Raw genomic sequence first — 17767 nt, forward strand, 5'->3', positions numbered from 1 at the left:
TAATTATTAACGAAGTTAATAAGTCTTCAAGTACTAAGGACATTGCAAGAAAGACATTTCTTCCCCTGGAATTGTTTCAGGTCTATTACTACCTAAAAACTGAACTTTTCTAAGATTTTGTTTCTTTTTTTCTAAGTTATGAAGTTTTATGGCAGTTTTCACATTTTTGTCAGTGTTGTCACGTTAAACAATAGATAAGCAAAAATAAGAGATAGATTTGAAAACGCTTTTCCTCTGTAAACATTCAAACATTAACAATCTAGTGATTACAAAAGACAAACGCACCTTCAAGGAAAAGCAACTAAACCTTCTTCTATTTGGGGCCTCATCTTTTTAGCTGATTTTTTGCTTATTTTGCCACCATGTTTCATTTTTCTAATCAGAGCGCCCGCTACTAACAAAAACAGCTTAACTGCATGCGGAGATCTTTCTTGTTAAAAATTAAACTCCTAATTTTTCCAACCTTTTCAAGATATGCATGGTTTTGTAAGTTTGCTTTTGACCAATTGAACAATGAGATTTCATTTTTAATATCCATGTTTTTTTTTCTAAAAGTTATCTATAAAATAAGCGTAATTATAAAACCTAGATCATTTAAATAGTGTTTATTAGAGAAAAATCTGAAAACTAAACTAAGAGGAAGCTCAAGTTCTCTGACAAAACAAGAAGTAAAACAATCAATGGCATCCATGGTAAACCATAAATTTCAATTTAAAACAAAAAACAAAAATAGAAAAAAAAATGTTCATGTCTTTCTTCCTCAATTCAATTTATTTAAAAAACAGACAGCGGACAAGCCGAATATTCGTTTAGTCGTCAAAATATATACAACCTATAGTCAACACTTATGAAATTACTTTGCCTTGTGCAGCAGACAAAATAAACATTTTAATCAAAAAGGTATAACTGGTTTAGTTATGTGTGTACTCCAGATCTAACAATTTTACAATAAAAAGTTTGACTTCTCCCCCAAAAAATTCTTACACAATTATCAGGCCAAAGGTAGGCATAATTAAGCACATTTCAAGAACTCTGTTCCCCCTTGGGGAGAGGGTCTTTGCTCCTACTAATTTCAACTGGTCCTGAAGATTGTGTTGCTCAAGGAGCTTGTCACTCCATTGACTGTTGTTTTTTGTAAGGGAGGGGTACAAAAATTGAACATCGGACACTTAATACTATGAAGGACATGTAACACTTAGTACTAATGCTCTCATCCAATAGAAGATTAAATAATTAATTATGTCCGGGGATACCATTGAGCCATAAAGTTTAATTTAGAGCCTAAATAAAATGAATAAGAAAGTTTTTAATCCTGTTTTCACTATTGGCTTGCTTTGGGCTGCAGTTAATAGGTCCACTTTAGTCAAAACATATAATTGGCATATTTTTTTGTATTTTTGAACTGTCTATCTTTATACGTACTATTTCTTCAACAGAAATCATTACAAACTGAAAAATTCTCCATATTGATCTGGAGGACTTCTAACGGAAAGTCAAAGACTTTGTGCCTAGAAGTGTGCAATATGAGGCTTCAATTCTCCTTATCCATCCACCCTTAATCAAAATCTTTGACTTATTATATTAGGCCGCTGAGGCCGACCCAGTAACCGAAAAACAGGGTTTAGTTTAACGGAATATAGTGTATGTTTATAGTAATCTACCATTTTTAACTTTTTAATGTTGTACAGTTTATCCCATCTGATGCTAAATAACATATGACATGACCACTCCGTGCTTTCAATTGTAGTCCTAAACATTTCTCTAAATTTTTAATTTTAATTCAAAAAGAAAATCAATTGCTTGCTACTGGTAGCAAGAAAAAAATTGGGTAGTGAATCACGTTTCGTCTCGACCCCAACAGGTTTTGTTTATTAATAAAAAATGAAACCAAGCACGTGTGTAGCTCAAGGCGGCTCATTAAAGGTCGGGTACTTACATTAGGAACTTTCTCTTTTACCTGAAAGGGCCAAGTATAATTAAGGCTTTTAGAAAGCAACAAAGATTCCTCTTTTATCACTTTTCCATACTCTTGAACTATCATTGCAACATGCAAGCACTTTATCAGCTCTCTTTTATCCTATCAGCTTTTAATTTATAGTATATAGTAATAGTAGTATATTTGACAACAAACAAAACCACAGGGTCACGGCCACAAAAAAAAATACAATTAAAGGATTAATTTAAACTTTTGATCAAAACAATTAAAGCACAGAAAACCATTCAAAAACACTAATACAAACAAAGAAACAAAGTCGTCGTATAATACCCTCACGATGGGTTATACTACTGCTATTACTACTAATAATTCCCCACAGGACCAGGCCGTATGAGGCGAACACACCTACGCACGCTCATCCTGCATCCCAATCTATTCAAAGCTTCCGTCTTTAAAACCTCCTAGAAAGTATCCATTTCCCTTAAATCTTTCTTTATGACATCCTCCCACCTCAACCGCAGACGACCTGCTTTCCGGTTAGCCCTAGACGGTTGGCCAAAAAGGACAATCTTCGGCATTCTGTCATCCTTCATCTGCAAAACGTGTCTAGAACGTGGCAGTTTCTCTGGAAAACATCTAGCAAATCTTCATCCGCTTTTCGGAGCACCCATGCTTTAGAGCCATATTTGACCACTGTCATCACTGTAGCTTTCAAAATCCTAATCTTGGTTTGCACTTAACTTCCTGTTCTTCCATTCGTTTTTAAGTGTGAAAAAACATCCTAAGCCTTGGCTATTCTATATTTAATATTTTCTCTTCTCCCACCGTCTTTACTAATAATATTACCAAGATAAGTGAAGCTGTTCACCTGATCTATCTTTTCTTTATCCAACGTCACCTTTTGATCTTCACTTATTCCTAGCCTTAGCGACTTGTTCTTCTTAACATCATTCTTTAAGCCTATTTTAGCTCCCTGAACTCTTGATCACACTTTCATCTAGGATGCTTAAATCATCAGCATAATCTAAATTCAGAAATTTTTCCTTCCCATTTGATCCCGTTGTGTCCCATCGCCTTTCCTGTGTCCCATCGCCTCTCCTTCAAATCTATCCATTCATCCATCAAAATGATCCAAACAGAGGAAGAATACAACCCTGATTCACTCCTGATTTAATACGAAACCAACTGCTAACCTCATTCCCTACCTTGACCGCTGCAGTGTCATTTTCATATATAGCACTAAGTATTTTAATGTATTTATCTGGTGTACCATACAATGATAAGACCTTCTCTAAAGCTCTTGTATCAAGAGAATCGAACGCTTGCTCATATTCTATAAAACTGAGGACCAAAGCTGTTTGATAACTCAGGCGCTTCTCAATTACTGACCTAAGTAGAAATTTGGTCAATACATCCTCTACCTTTTCTAAAACCATCTCTCAGTCTAAAATGTATCATATTACTATGTAACTTGCTACCTACAGAGACCAGACGAATGCCTCGATAATTACCACACTCACTATTATCACCTTTCTTATACAGTGGTTTAATTAAGGTTTTTAAAATCGCTAGGTACTTCCCGTTTTCTAAAATAACATTCATAATCTTCAGTAGCTTATTTCTAACCTCGGAGCCACCATATTTCAGAAACGCATTTACCACACTATCAGCATCTGGAGCCTTATTATGTTTTGATACTTTTAGTATTATTGCTGATTCTTCCTCACAAAACAGATCTTCCTTCACGTCCAAGGTATCACAAACTTTTCATTTTCCATTATATTTTTTCTGCATTTCTATCTCGGTTTAGCACAATCTCAGGATTTCTATCCATCCCTCTTAAACTCTTTCCTTATCACTAATTGTGGCCCCGTTTCTATCTTTAACTTGGACAAGCCCGGAGTGACTACTCCCTCTCAATTTATTAGCATGTCAGCACAATATTTTACTACTATGCCATCTAGCTGCATCTTCCAGATCCTCAGCAATATTATCCATGGCTGCACTTCACACCTCCTTAGTTCATATTTTAATGCTTTCTCCAATTCTTTATATTCTTTTTGTTTTAATACGATCTATCCCTAAGATAATTCGCCAAGGTTTTTCACTAATATTCCTAGGGGCGCTCCTAGCTTTCTTCCCTAAAACACCATCAGCAACTCCAGAGATAGTTGTCCTAAAATTATTCCATTCATCTACCACAATGTCAAATTTTAAACTCTCCATTTTGGTATTCAACTACTCCTGGAAAGTTTCTCTCAATTTTTTTCATTCTGGAGTCTACCAACATCATAACTTTCCTGGAGATATTTACCATTCCGAAATTTCAGCTTTAAATTTACACCAGACATTACTAGGTATGCCCTAGTATCTTGTAGCAATCCTGCCTGTCTTCTGTTTACAATCACATAATCAATAAGGTTTGTGGTCATCACGTGAATGTCACGTTAACTTAGAGCCCATTTTATTACCAAACACCGTATTGGTAATAACTAGATTGTTATACCTGCAAAATTATATCATTTTTAGTCATTACTGTTTTGTTTTCCTACACCAAATTTACCTAGGCTCGATACCATCTATCCCTATTTTTGCCGACCTGGGCGTTAAGACGTCCTAATAAAAACAGCAAATTTCCTCTAACTGTAAGTAAAATTTATCTGAGTCACTAGTCGGTTCTACAGGGGCATACACTACTATAACTGATACTTCAAACTAATTACTCATGAAATGAGCGATTAGTATTATATTATTAATACCTTCCCAGCCTAAACAAGACTAAGCAGCTCCCTTACTCATCATGAGCCCTACTCCCTGTCTATGTGCCCAATCCTTCCTGCCTGAGTAAATAAATTCTATATTACTTAATTTCGTACTTCCTACCCATGAGATGTAAGTTTCTGAGGCTCCTAATAAGTTCGGATCGAATCGTCTGAATTCGTCACTCAAAATGTCGATACGATAGTTATTTTTTAACTTCGTAATATTCGAAGTACTAATTTTCATATTCTTTAAATCATTGAAATTATTTTCGCCTCAGGAAAAGCATTGGTCCCGGATACCAGTGCAGGATGGGGATCACCACATCTTACTAGCTAAGATGTGGTGATCGGTAAGCGCTTACGCGCTTACCGAAGCGCGTAAGCTAGACATGCCTACAAATATCATAAATTAGCTAGGAAGAGATTTTTCAGCCCGAAAAGGCCCAACAAAACAGACCAAGCTCAGAAGAATTTTCTATCAATCAGAATCCCGTGCAAAATACGTGTCGTTTACTAGATTATAATTTCCTAGAGAGGCGCCACTCTTCAAGTCAGGATAGAGTTGACCGTAAATTCTCCAGTCTTGCAGGTACCCCGAAAGGGTCAAGGCAGCCCTTTACAGAAGCCATTGTCCATATATCAGGGTTTTAAGCCATGCTGCAGCTGTCTTCTTATAGAGGATCATCCCATTATGGTGTTCCACATCACGATACAATTTAACCCATTACTGGGAGAGGGTTTGTAACTCACAGGATGTGTGCATACACCGCTGGTCGCTGTGGAGTGTACATTTGAGGGGCTGTCTTCTTCCTCCACCTGTATTTACAACCCCGGGTGAGTGCCCTAATTTTTATTATGGACCCTCCTGGACAAGGTCCCCCTTGGTCCGTGCCTCCTATGAAGGTACCCTATATATCTGAAGTTTGTTCCCTTATTGTCACCTGGGGACACGCTGAGTGCCCAGGGAGAGGCCCCTGCTCAGCAGTAAACTCATAAACCATGAACACACGAATAAACCGCGCCAGACTATATATAATACCCAGTTCCCAGCAATTTTTCTACTGAAAGCTCATCCCTCTCGTCCACTCCAAAAATTTCCTTTCTCAAAACCCTTAACCTCCCACACTTCCCTAGAAATTACAATAAATTTTTTCTCCCACTCTCCAGACATTGGGCAACTGTAAGTACAGCTCTTCATTCTAACCCTTCCCAAATACCTTCTTCTTCCCCCAAATGGCTTAAAATTACCTCTACAAGAAATGACCCACTTAATATCCTCCTTAGATAGCCCAGCTCTAAAATATGCCCCCTCTCCCCATGGCTTTTTTAGCATAGAATACAAACTAAGAGAATCAGACATTCTGATTTGGCATCCCTACTTCGGAATTTCCTGTTCGACTAAAATATATCTTAAATCATTTTTCCACAGTTTTAGATTGTTAGTATTTATCTTATTAACTCTGAGTCTATACCTTAAATTGTATTTGTAGCATTTTAGATTGCTAGTGGTTATTTGTAAATCATAAGTTAATATCTTAAATTATATTAAAACAATGAATGATTAGTATTTATCTGTTTAGCTCTAAGATTATGTATTAAACAATGTCTATTAAATTTGAAATGACTAATATTTATTTTTTAGCTTAGAATTATGTGACAAATTAAAAATAGGTATTTTCTAGGGATGGGGGGGGAAGAAAAATATGAAACTGCTCACCCTATTTATATGCTTGATTTAAGCATTCAATTGTTCATGGATTTTAACGCAGCTAATCCCTCCTTCAGCTTTGTTGTATTTACGTCCGACATAAATGGGGGGGAAATGAAAGGTCTCTACTTAACTCTACCTTATCTCTACCGCTTTTTCTCCAAGCTTTTTCTATTACCTTTTTTACCTTTTTTCTATTTATTTGCTACCCGAAATGACTGCGATTAACCTTTTACGCTAGAAATCTTATCTGCTTCATGAACAATAATGCTAACACTTTTATAACTCACTGCGACACCTGGTCGCTTGACCCCAACGTTGCTATGCATACTCCTCCTTCATCCCGATCTACTCAGATCCTCCCTCTTTGCATCTTCTCATTAAGTTTGCATTTCCTTCATATTTATCCTTACGACATCCTACCATCCCATTTGAGGGTGACCTGCTTTTCGTTTGGCCCTAGACGGTTGAACGACAAGGACGACCTTGGACAATCTGTCATCATCCATCCCCAGAATACGTTCTAGTTATCTCGACTTCTAATTTTACCCCTAGAATTATAGCCATAGATTTACCCAATTTTTTCCTAGAGCTTACTGTTTGATATGCGGTCAGTCAGTAGGGTACTCGAAACAATCCGTAGGCAATTTCTCTGGAAAACATCAAGCAAATCTTCCGCCGTTTTTCGGAGTGACAATGCTTCAGAACCATACCCAGTCACTTCCACCACTGTAGCTTCCAATATTCATACCTTGGTGCGCAGACTTAGTTATCTATTTTTACAAAAAAAAAATTTCAACTGTGAAAAGATACCTCGGGCCTTGGCTATTCTACTTTTAACGTCTTAACTGCACCTATAGTCTTTACTAATAATTTTACCTAGGCAGGTAAGCACTTGATCAATCTTCTTGTTAACCAACATCACCTCTTCACCTTCAATTATTCCTAGTCTTGGCAATTTAGTCTTCTTAACATTAATTATCAAACCTATTCTTGCACCTTGGACTCACAAAATCTTTATAAATTAATTCATTTTGTAAACATTCTCACCTAGGATTCATAATTCACCAGCTTAATTTAAGTCTAGGAGAGTTCTAATTCCCCTATTGACTCCGTATCCTGCCATTACCTTTGTAGTGCTCCTTAGAATATAGTCTAAAACGGCTAAAAAGTCTAAAAGTAAAAAGTCTAAAATTAACTATATTGCACATATTTTCTTTTGTAGTTAGAACATTGAAAATAAAAATTACAGTGAAATAAAATCTTCGATTGCTGATCATTCAGCAATTAGTATCATTAGCCTATATATCAAATATTCATTTTCACTTTATTAGCTCTTTCCAAGGACTGTTCAAGACACATACAGTTTTCGATAAAACATAAGTGATACAGTAAGCTTTATCCTATGACAGTTAGGGGAGGGGGCAGTGCCAAACTCTTATTTGTAGGGATTTTTGTTCTTTTTAAGTTTCATTTCAATATTCAATTTAAATTTAACTCTTATTAAAATTATTATAGGAATATATCTCTGCTGGTCTTAAAATTAATATGACCCTTTACTTTCCTGCGAAAAACTCCTTTTTCGAATTTTTTTTTTAATTAATACCGTACTGGGATAGAACCTTCACTAAAGGTCTTCTATCACTTGAATCAAAAACCTGCTCACAATCTATAAAACTGAGGATTTAAGTGATTTGATGGCTCAGTCACTTATCAATTACTAGCCTAAGAGTGAAAATTTGGTCTTGAACAAAAATAAATAGATTGTATTGTCAAATGTATGGAGAGCTTAAACAAAATCAAAATTTCCCTGTTGACTTTTGAACTTCATAGATTTTTCTATAGAAAATTTGCGTTCGTATAGCTGTTCTCCGTGCTATTAATATGTCCTGGCAACATAAAAATTGCCATAAGGAAATTCCGCTGTTTTCAACATCAGAAAAACAAGCAAATTAAATGGTAGAGGAGGTTATATAGACCATCGTCAAAACCACGGTCAAAACATTGGTAATGACATAAAGAGGCAAAATTTCTTTTAAAAAGGAAATACCACGATAAAGACATTATGAGAAAAACCGACTTACATGCCATCTTTTTTTAAGTAACTCCCAATAATTAACGCATGAGCATTTCGGAATAACTTCAAGTTCTTAGGACTTACACCAGATCCCACTATCACTGGTAAGTCCCGGCAGGCGTTTTGAATATCTGAAAAGAAAACCAATAATACTAAAACAAAGCGATCAAAAATTATTTTACATTTTCTGATGAGAGCTCAGGGTCAGGATAATTCACAATTATGATGATCCCAGCAAAGACATGAGGGAAAGGCCTTATCCACGGGTCGGATTACTGGGTTTGAAGCCTCCTTTAAATTTTTCTCGGGCCTGCAAAATTCCACATACATACATATAAATTTGTTTTGTGGGTGTTTTATAACGATTTTTTCGTAAATACCCCTTCGAAAAAGTACCCCCCACAAAATAATGGATACATTTTTGCATTAGGATAACAGCAATTCCTGTTCTTTATACATTCGTCATCCCGCTACAGCGTATGGCATATAGTTATTATCATTAGTAGAAAACCCCCCTTTGACACGACAAGAGCCCTATCCCGGTGTACTATTGGAGTTGCTAACCCCTCCCGGTGTACTATTAGAGTTACTAAACCCTCCAATAGGTCTTTTGGATACAACAGATCCCTATCCCAATGTTCTATTGGAGTTGCTGGTCCCTCATATCCAGCTAAAACTTCTAAGTAGAGTCTTAGTATTTTCTGGAAACAATCTATTCTAGGTGAAACCATTCAATTGATACAACAAGAGCCCAATACATATGTTCTTATCTCAGTTTCGGGTTGATAAGGAAAATTCTTAGAAATGCTTAACAGCTATCTTTTCTCGTTGAAATGGGTCTTTGGATACAAGTGGCCAGGCACACGATACCCATCACGTGGTCATTGGTCTAAGTTTGACGGTGAGTTACTAAGCATTACAGTTCCACATAGACACTTGATTAGTTTACATTGTTTCAAGTTGGAAAAAAATCTAATATTTAAAAAAATGAGGGATTTTACACTATTACAACTTGAGGGAGTTGACACTGACGAAATGAAGACAAGAGTTCCCATGTAGCAGTTGAAATTGGAAAGGTTTCTTAAAGAATATTTGAGTGGGACGAGATGTTTGTTAGATATATTATGTCATCGAATAAATTAAGTTGGAAGAGCAATTATGTTTCGCAGCATATATCGAGACTACAACACGGATTGAATACAATCATGAAGCACATTAAGGACAACTGATTGGCTTACTTCACGAAAAGAGAGTGAAAATGTATACTATTCTATAATTACATTTGACAACAAATTTGTCTGTTTCTTTTTTCGGATCTTTTATTTGATCGTTTACTCCTTTCTCCAGGGAACCAATGGGTGTTGAGAGTATGCACAAAGTAGAAACTTGCAATTTTTAGTTTAGTGTATAATCGGCAGTGAGTGTCAAGGACAAAAAAGGATCTATTTGAGAAACAGAAAATCTTACGGAATCTTGTAACATTGGAAAAGTGTTCAAAGCCAAATGATCAATTTCAGATGTTAACCGTGCAAAAAAATATTCTCTGAAATAATGCTTGACATTATCACGGAAAATGATTCTCCAACTTTTGATTATTGTATGAGGCTTCTACGTTGTGGGCCATTAGCATTTATTCAATTTATTGAAGTACTAATTGAAACAAGACAGAATGATCTTGTGGATTTACTGTTGGGTACCACCTAAAGACATTCAAGGTTCCATGATGATTTTTCAGTCTTTTATTCGTTAGAAGAGTCGACAATTAAAAAAAATCCTGTCCAAAATGTGATATAATTGATTTTAACGTCACTCGATTACTCGGTCTCTGTCTCTAGAAGCAAAAAAACCTTCCTATTGTTCGCAAGTCAGTTTCTATTTGGTGGTGGGAGAGTCAACACAGTGAAAAATGTTCTCCCCACATGTCAACTAAGTTTATATACATTGGGCAGCTCGTCGTCATGTGAAAACTGCACTAGAGTTGACAACTATAGCGAAACGTGTAGATTATGCAATTCATGTAAATTGCATAGAGGATATGCTGTTCAAATTAAGGATTGTAATTCGTATCTTGATGAGGTTTGTGACTCTCACTCTAAGGGATACCTATGCTCCAATCATCACTGTGATAAGCCCAATCAATGGGAAAATACTTATCCAGGCAAGATTGGATAAAACCCTAAAAGTGATTCCAGTTTATTTCTAAGGGATTGGTATCGGCGTGAATTAAAATCACTTTGAGAAGAAAAATATGGAGCGCGTTTCAATTGCAAAAACAATAAGAGAGTATGGTTTCTACATCATCATTGTGAAGACAATGGTAGTTATGATTATGTGCCTCCTGACTTTTATTTGGATGTTAAAGAAATTGATTCTTCATATCAGAATATCGTGTCTGTAACAGTGCATCTAATAAGCAGATAGAAATATGTGAACTTTACAATATGAATCATAATAGTATCATTGACTTCACAAAGAGATATTGACTTTACAAACACCCAGCAACTGAAACGTCAATTCGACGCCCTATGCGCCAGCTATGGCTCTGGAGGATCTTTATCCTATTATATTGTATTGTGAAAATGTGACACTGACTTTACACACCAAGATTAATACAAGTTGAATCCCAATGATCTGCCACCACTAATCGTTGTCGACATAATTTTCTATTATGAATTCATAGAATCTAGGATTGTCTATATAAATTTTGAGATATTCATTGTAAGTATAGTTACGACATTGAAAAAAAATATGGTAATGCATGAAAACAAAAGCTTTTGGTTGATAAATTTTGTACTCGCTTCCTATTTTGAATATTTGATTTCCCAAGTCTTTCAAGGAAGTTTTTGATGGGAGATCTGTATAATGCATATAGTATATCAAGAGAATCGAAAAATTCTATATTCTTCTCTATTTGAAAGATGCATGGCCAATGCCCCGTCTGCACAGTCTAGCACTAGAATATGTTCAAAGAAATCCGAGGGTATGCAACAGGATTTGTATTTGGACATGTATGGATCCAAGTTATATACATCGATCGTTTGATTTGTGTTCATGGTGCCAAGTCTAATAAAAAACTACCGTCGGGGGTAATTTCCCAACAGGTTTCAAATTGATTTAGAGAGATTAATGCTACACTCTCCGTCAACGGGTTGGCAAAGGTATACTCTAAACGTAAAGTCGCCGTTCCGACAATACTCATTTCTTGAGTACCAGACAAGTCCGAAACAATGATGTTGTCCCAATGATGATCCAATTGTCCAATTGAGAGTAGTAATATAGAAATCAATATCGGGACAAACAAATTTATTTTTTTTTATTAGCCATGTCATTGTTGAATGGGTCAAAAATGACATGTTATCAGAGCAAAACCTTTTGTTGTTGCTCAGGAATCACCTAATTCACTTCTTAACGTGAACTGAAAGAGTTCCAAATGTGAACTGTTTACAGGAACATACTGAAGATGCTTTATAGTATAGTGAAGAACATGCTCATGGGTGGTTTTTCGTTCAAGAAAACATAGGAGGGGGCATTGCTATTGCCAACTCTCAATGTTTCAACAAAGGAAGCATAAAGAAATATACAACTGTTCGAGGAGAAACTGCAAAATAACACGATCCATCTTATTGAAAGTTCCTTCATTTTTACCATTGATTATATTCTGTTTAAAGCCAAGAACATCTCACAGATTATCGTTGAGATCAATCATTTCAACGTCAATGGGTGAGCTAATATAAATTTTTTCCATAGAATAATTAAATTGGAATGCACCATTCTTACGAGCAGTGCATTTTCTAATGATCTTACGACAGAAAACAGTCATAATATCAAATTCTTTGTTTTTCAATGTGAAATAGGGATATCCAGTAGATTTAAGTGTTTCAATCCATTCATAGTCGACAAAGAATGACCAATCGAATGGTCTAATTTCATCTCATATGTACGATGTTTTCTCACGAGATCATATCTATTTTTCAGAATGTAATCGGCAAGAGCAACTCAAACTTTTCCTCGTCGAATTTGATGGCAGGAGATAGTATTGTCTAAAATACCCTTGTTTTATTCAAACCATTGTAGAGGGGATCAGAAATATTGGACGTAAATGTCACATAGAAATCATTGGGTATTGTGTACCTCTTCAACAGATATCCGCGAATCAAAATCCGAGTTGTATCCAAGCCAGCGAACAAGCACCTGTCTTTTCCCCCTGTGAATACAAGTCCTTAGTATCTTGTCAATCTGGTACATTCCAGTGTTTATAACTTTTGGTAATTCATAATCATAGAAACTGCCAAGAATCTCATCATCTTTCTTGTCGCGTAGACGATACGTTATGGGTGTATTGTCTAAGATTCTAAACTTTAAAACTGGACAGTCATTCTTATCAAAATATTTGGCTGAGATAATGGGGTACTGTGTGCTTGCATTCTTGGCGATGTTTCACAAAAAATATCTGGTATGCATTTAAAGGAATTTTCCTTATCAAACGGAAATTGAGATAACATCCCATGTATAGGGCTCTTGTTGTATCAATTGAATGGTTTCACAGAGAATATATTGGTTCCCAAAAATCTCTAAAAAATGCGTAGAATCTTTTAGCTTGTTCGCATATAGTATTCATTCAGTGAACATATTAAACCGGATTTACTCTCACAAAGTTTTTGATAAAACAAGAATGCATTCGAGGTAAATACTCCTACTTTGCGTCGGACCGTTCATTTAGTGTTCAGCAAGGTTAATTTGCTGTCTATTTTTTTTTTAGATTAAATATAAAAAACTAGTTTTTTAACTGAAAGTAAGGAGCAACATTAAAACTTAAAACGAACAGAAATTACTACGTGTATGAAAAGGGCTGTTCCCTTCTCAGCGCCCCGCTCTCTACGCTAAAGTTTGAATCTTTCTCTCAATTCTACTTTATTAAACAATACAAACAGTTTTAAACAGTTTTTTTTATTTCATCACTGAACGTTTTTGAATTTATGCATGTTTGATTTTGGCTCTCCGCAGAAAAATTATTAAAATGAAATTTGCATATTGATTTTTTTTTTTGGCTGAATAAATTTCTCTTAGTTTTGATCAGAGATTTAAAAAAAAGGGGTGGAGGAGGAGGCCTAGTCGCCCACCAATTTTTCGGCTACTTAAAAGGGGACCCCTCCCCTCAACCCCCCCCCCCCAAACCAAAAAAATCCCCCTGAAAACGTCTGTACACTTCCCAATAACCATTACTGTATGTAAACACTGGTCAAAGTATGTAACTTGCAGCCCCTCCCCCGAGGACTGTGGGGGAGTAAGTCATCCCTAAAGACATAGTTATTATGATTTTCGACTATGCGGAACAAAATGGCTATCTCAAAATTTTGATCCGTTGACTTTGGAAAAAATTAGCGTAAGAGGGGGCCTAGGTGCCCTCCAATTTTTTTAGTCACTTAAAAAGGGCACTATAACTTTCCAATTCCGTTATGAACTGATGAATAGAATAAGTAGCGTAAATATATTCAAAGAGAATGAATGATAGAACAAAGTTAAAACTGGTGACAAAAAAATCTAAAATGTAAGCCTAAAAAAATGTAAAACGGCTAAAAATTTAAGCCTAACAAAACTTTTAACATGTGTTGCATCGGCACATTCAGTGGGATAAAACAGCAAATAATACTTAAAAAAAGACAAAAGAAAATGTTTACCAATAATATACGGAATTGTTGATAGGATTTATTGAATGCTCCATGAAAAAGGAGGGCAAAAGTCTTTCTAAGCTTCCCAGTAACAGCATGGATAGGCGTGAAAGTCAGGGTGATAAGGAAGGTAGTTGGGGGAGATGGGGTTGTACAAACTAGGGGCAAATGCCTTCTTTGAAGTTAGAAAAGAAAGCTTAGACGATTCGCCATTTCTTTAAAACTTTACCCACGTTTTAACGAAATCCTGGAGCTCGGTCGACTTAAGTGAAAAGATAACAGGTAGAATCTTTTTCATGACAGTTATGATACTAAGGGGTGAGGGGTGTTTTTTATGGCTTGCAATAAAGCATTAAACAATTGTCGTTCCTCATTAAAATGTCACTTTCCCAAAGTAATATAAGGGACAGGGAGAAGAGCCGTTGCCCCAATGCGCAATGTTATACGCAGGGGGATCCACCCATACCCCTCGCCCCTTCCAATTGATGAGACAGTTTACAATATATTAGCCACTTACCAGTTAACTTCCAATTAATCCAGCATTAACTTCAAAATAAAAATCAATTATTTATTATCTTGAAAATTCAAGCAGATTAAACTATTGGAATAGGGCAGAATAGACAATAAACATTGACTATTTTTTCTTTCATCTCCACTAAATATCTTTTGTTCCTATTAGACTTCCTTTAATTTGTTTCCGTTGATTTCCATTACGAGGCTGGTGTTTCCTCCAAAATACGGTAAGTTCTTTTTGATGAAAGTCAATTTTTAACCTTAAATTAATGTTACTCTGGAGAAAATGAAGAATTTAATGCTCAAGATCGTCAAGAACTTTAATGCTCAGAACTTAAGAACTTAAGAATTGAATGCTCAAGATTGTCAAAAACAAAAAACTACCTAAGAATTGAAAAAGTAAACAGAAGGAAAAAAATATAAAACGAGAGAGAAAAACAACATAATTCGCAAATTTCAGATTTACATAAGTACTTCCAATAAAGTGAGAGGAATGATATAGAATTGTGATTTTATGTTTTGGAAAAGACATTAGAAAAAGTTCAATGCAATGGCTCTCTGGTCGCCCTCCCTTCTATTCATTACATCCGTGATTTCCTTCATCCTCTCCATAAAATTTTAATTTATAATTCATATCGAAGCAATATTCATGAAGAGGTAGATAACATTAAAAAAAATAGGTCAATTCACAATAGCATTTGATTTGGCATCAAACATTCTTACCATCTTTTCCAGAGAACCGAAAAGGAGAATTTATTCAGGCCTGTGTCTCAGCCAAGGCGGATCCAGGATTTTCTTTAGATGGGGGGGGGGGATAATAGGTTGCTTCGATAAACTTGAGAACAAAGAAATACCCGCAATTAAAAGGGAACCTCGAAAATTATGTATCATAGGTAGGTAGTGGATATGGTCGTAAATTTAATCTAAAATCTGGGGAGAGTTCAAGTTCTAATAAATCTGTTGAAATTTAAGTAGTATAAAAATACTGATACAAAAAATAGTAAATTATAAAAACCACCTCGCCAAAAAAGACATAAGAAAGCTGTTCATAATCTATAAATAGAATATGATGTTTAATATTTACTGTATAATTTTCTGCCTTTGCACTTCTGATCACTATAGCAAGTAGGTTAAGCTTTTTATTGTAAAAAAAAGTTGGTCTTGAACCATCTCCTTGGATTCGGTCTTGCACTCTTTGTGACAATTTGTATAGGTCAAACCAGTTAGTATGTCACCTAACTTTGTGGCATCGCTAAGTAACAATGATGGTAATGAAGAGTGGGAAGTGAGGATATAGACACAACTTGTAAAATATATATCAAACATTAAATACTAGTTCTTTTGGGGGTGTAACAAGAAAAACAGAACGGAGAGATAGAAATGCAAAGAAGACATTTAAAACGAGGGTTTTAAGTATAGGCAATAAAGCATTAACTAATCACTGTTTCTTTTTAAAAATAGGGTTTTAATAAACAGTGTCAGCTACAACGAAATATCAAACATTTACTAATCAAAATATTACTTTTCATAACAACGTAGCGTGTCTTTCTGCTTTTTAAAGTTCAATATATTTTGCTTAAATTACAGAATCCGCAATTTTACAAGAAAAGTCTTTTTCTCAATTTCCTCTCCCCCCATATCTATTTATTACACGGTCGATGTCTACCTCAATATTTATGTGAATGTTTATAATGGCTAGTCCTGTCAGTCTAGAGTCATGTCAGGTTAGAGCTCTTCGTTAGTATTTCCTCTTCTATTCATCCTAAAATATTCGAATAAAGACCAAATCGTCATAAAAATAGGAAATCTAATAAAGATGCACGTAGGTATGTGCTTCAAACTAAGTATATGAGTCGAGACATCTGGGGAAGGTAAATAGGAAGGGTATGTGAAACCACATGATGGTTTGCCCCCAGCCCCCCCCCCCCCCATTGCATTTTCTGTCTGAAGGGCCGAGAAACGGTGATGAGCACTGCCGGTAGGGACTGTAAAGTCCAATGCCGTATTCTTTACCTTTTTTTCAATCGTGGAAATATGATTGGATAGCATGCAACAAAATAAGTATAAAAATCCTCAGCGGTACATAAAGCAGTTTAGACAATTTTATTGACAAATATATGCAATCCCTATACAAAAATATAACTATATTTTGTGACTGGTTGGTATTGAGGAGGTGAGAAATTCTGAAGTAATATTGCAGTTGCCTTCTGTTTCCGTGGTTAACTCAAGTTGTACGAATTTCCCCTTTTTATCATTTTTTTTTATTTTTTAATGTTCGAAAAAAAAACAATGCCATTCCACTGATTCAAACTGAGAATTCAGAGACCCGTCAAATGAGAATTCAGACCCCAGAGACCCATACCAACTAGAAAAAAATATAAACACATAATTATTTGCCTTTTTTTAAAAACAATTTTTCGAAAATGTATTCTTCTTAAATGATTACTCCAACCTTTGAAGGAGTATTTTGTCTCGTATACTTGGTTTTAAGCATATACTTATACGAACCTTTATTAAAGTTTAAAAAGTATGGCCTTTATTTTAATGTTTTAGGATGAACAGAGGTGATTTGTCATATAACGTAGAGCTTTAATTAGATGAAAATAGGCAGTAAGGTGGCCACTATTTGCTCACCAAAATCCAAAACATAAATTAATAATTTTTGCACTTCTCATACATTTTCTTTCTATTATACAAATCCCTTAAAAAAACGATAATGTTGTAAAAACCACCCTGCTTCGCAAAAAAAAGCAAACCCAAAAAAACAAAACAGAAAGCCAAAATAAGTAATGATATCAATTTCTTTGCCTCGGTGCCATAGCAAAACTTGAAACAGTAAAAAAATTTTGACAGTAACAGTTTTGACAGTAAAAGAATTAAATATTTTTCTTTTCAGCCCCGTTGTGACAGCACAATCCTGAAATATCATTTTGACAGCCTAAATAAGTTAGGATTTTAAATTTCCCCACCTTCTTATTACGGAGTGAAGATTTTCACCTCCCAGTTGGCTTTTGTGGTAAAATGGACGTATTCCCTCGATAAACATAAATTTAATTAATACTTTTTGGCAGTATGCATCATTAATAAAATCAAACAGAGAAC

The 17767-nt window shown here is 35.3% G+C and overlaps 1 protein-coding gene across 2 annotated transcripts in view; it reads right to left on the bottom strand.

The window, feature by feature from the left end:
- Positions 1–17767, bottom strand: part of LOC136030510 (uncharacterized protein F13E9.13, mitochondrial-like) — a 61636-nt gene that overhangs the window by 431 nt on the left and 43438 nt on the right. For both annotated transcript variants that reach the window (XM_065709532.1, XM_065709531.1), the window contains exon 6: positions 8491–8614. In XM_065709532.1, the coding sequence (XP_065565604.1) occupies positions 8491–8614 (124 nt within the window). The remainder of the gene's footprint in view (positions 1–8490; positions 8615–17767) is intronic.

The sequence above is a fragment of the Artemia franciscana genome, chromosome 8 (genome assembly GCF_032884065.1).
Source record: "Artemia franciscana chromosome 8, ASM3288406v1, whole genome shotgun sequence".
In the NCBI taxonomy this organism is placed as follows: Eukaryota; Metazoa; Arthropoda; class Branchiopoda; order Anostraca; family Artemiidae; genus Artemia; species Artemia franciscana.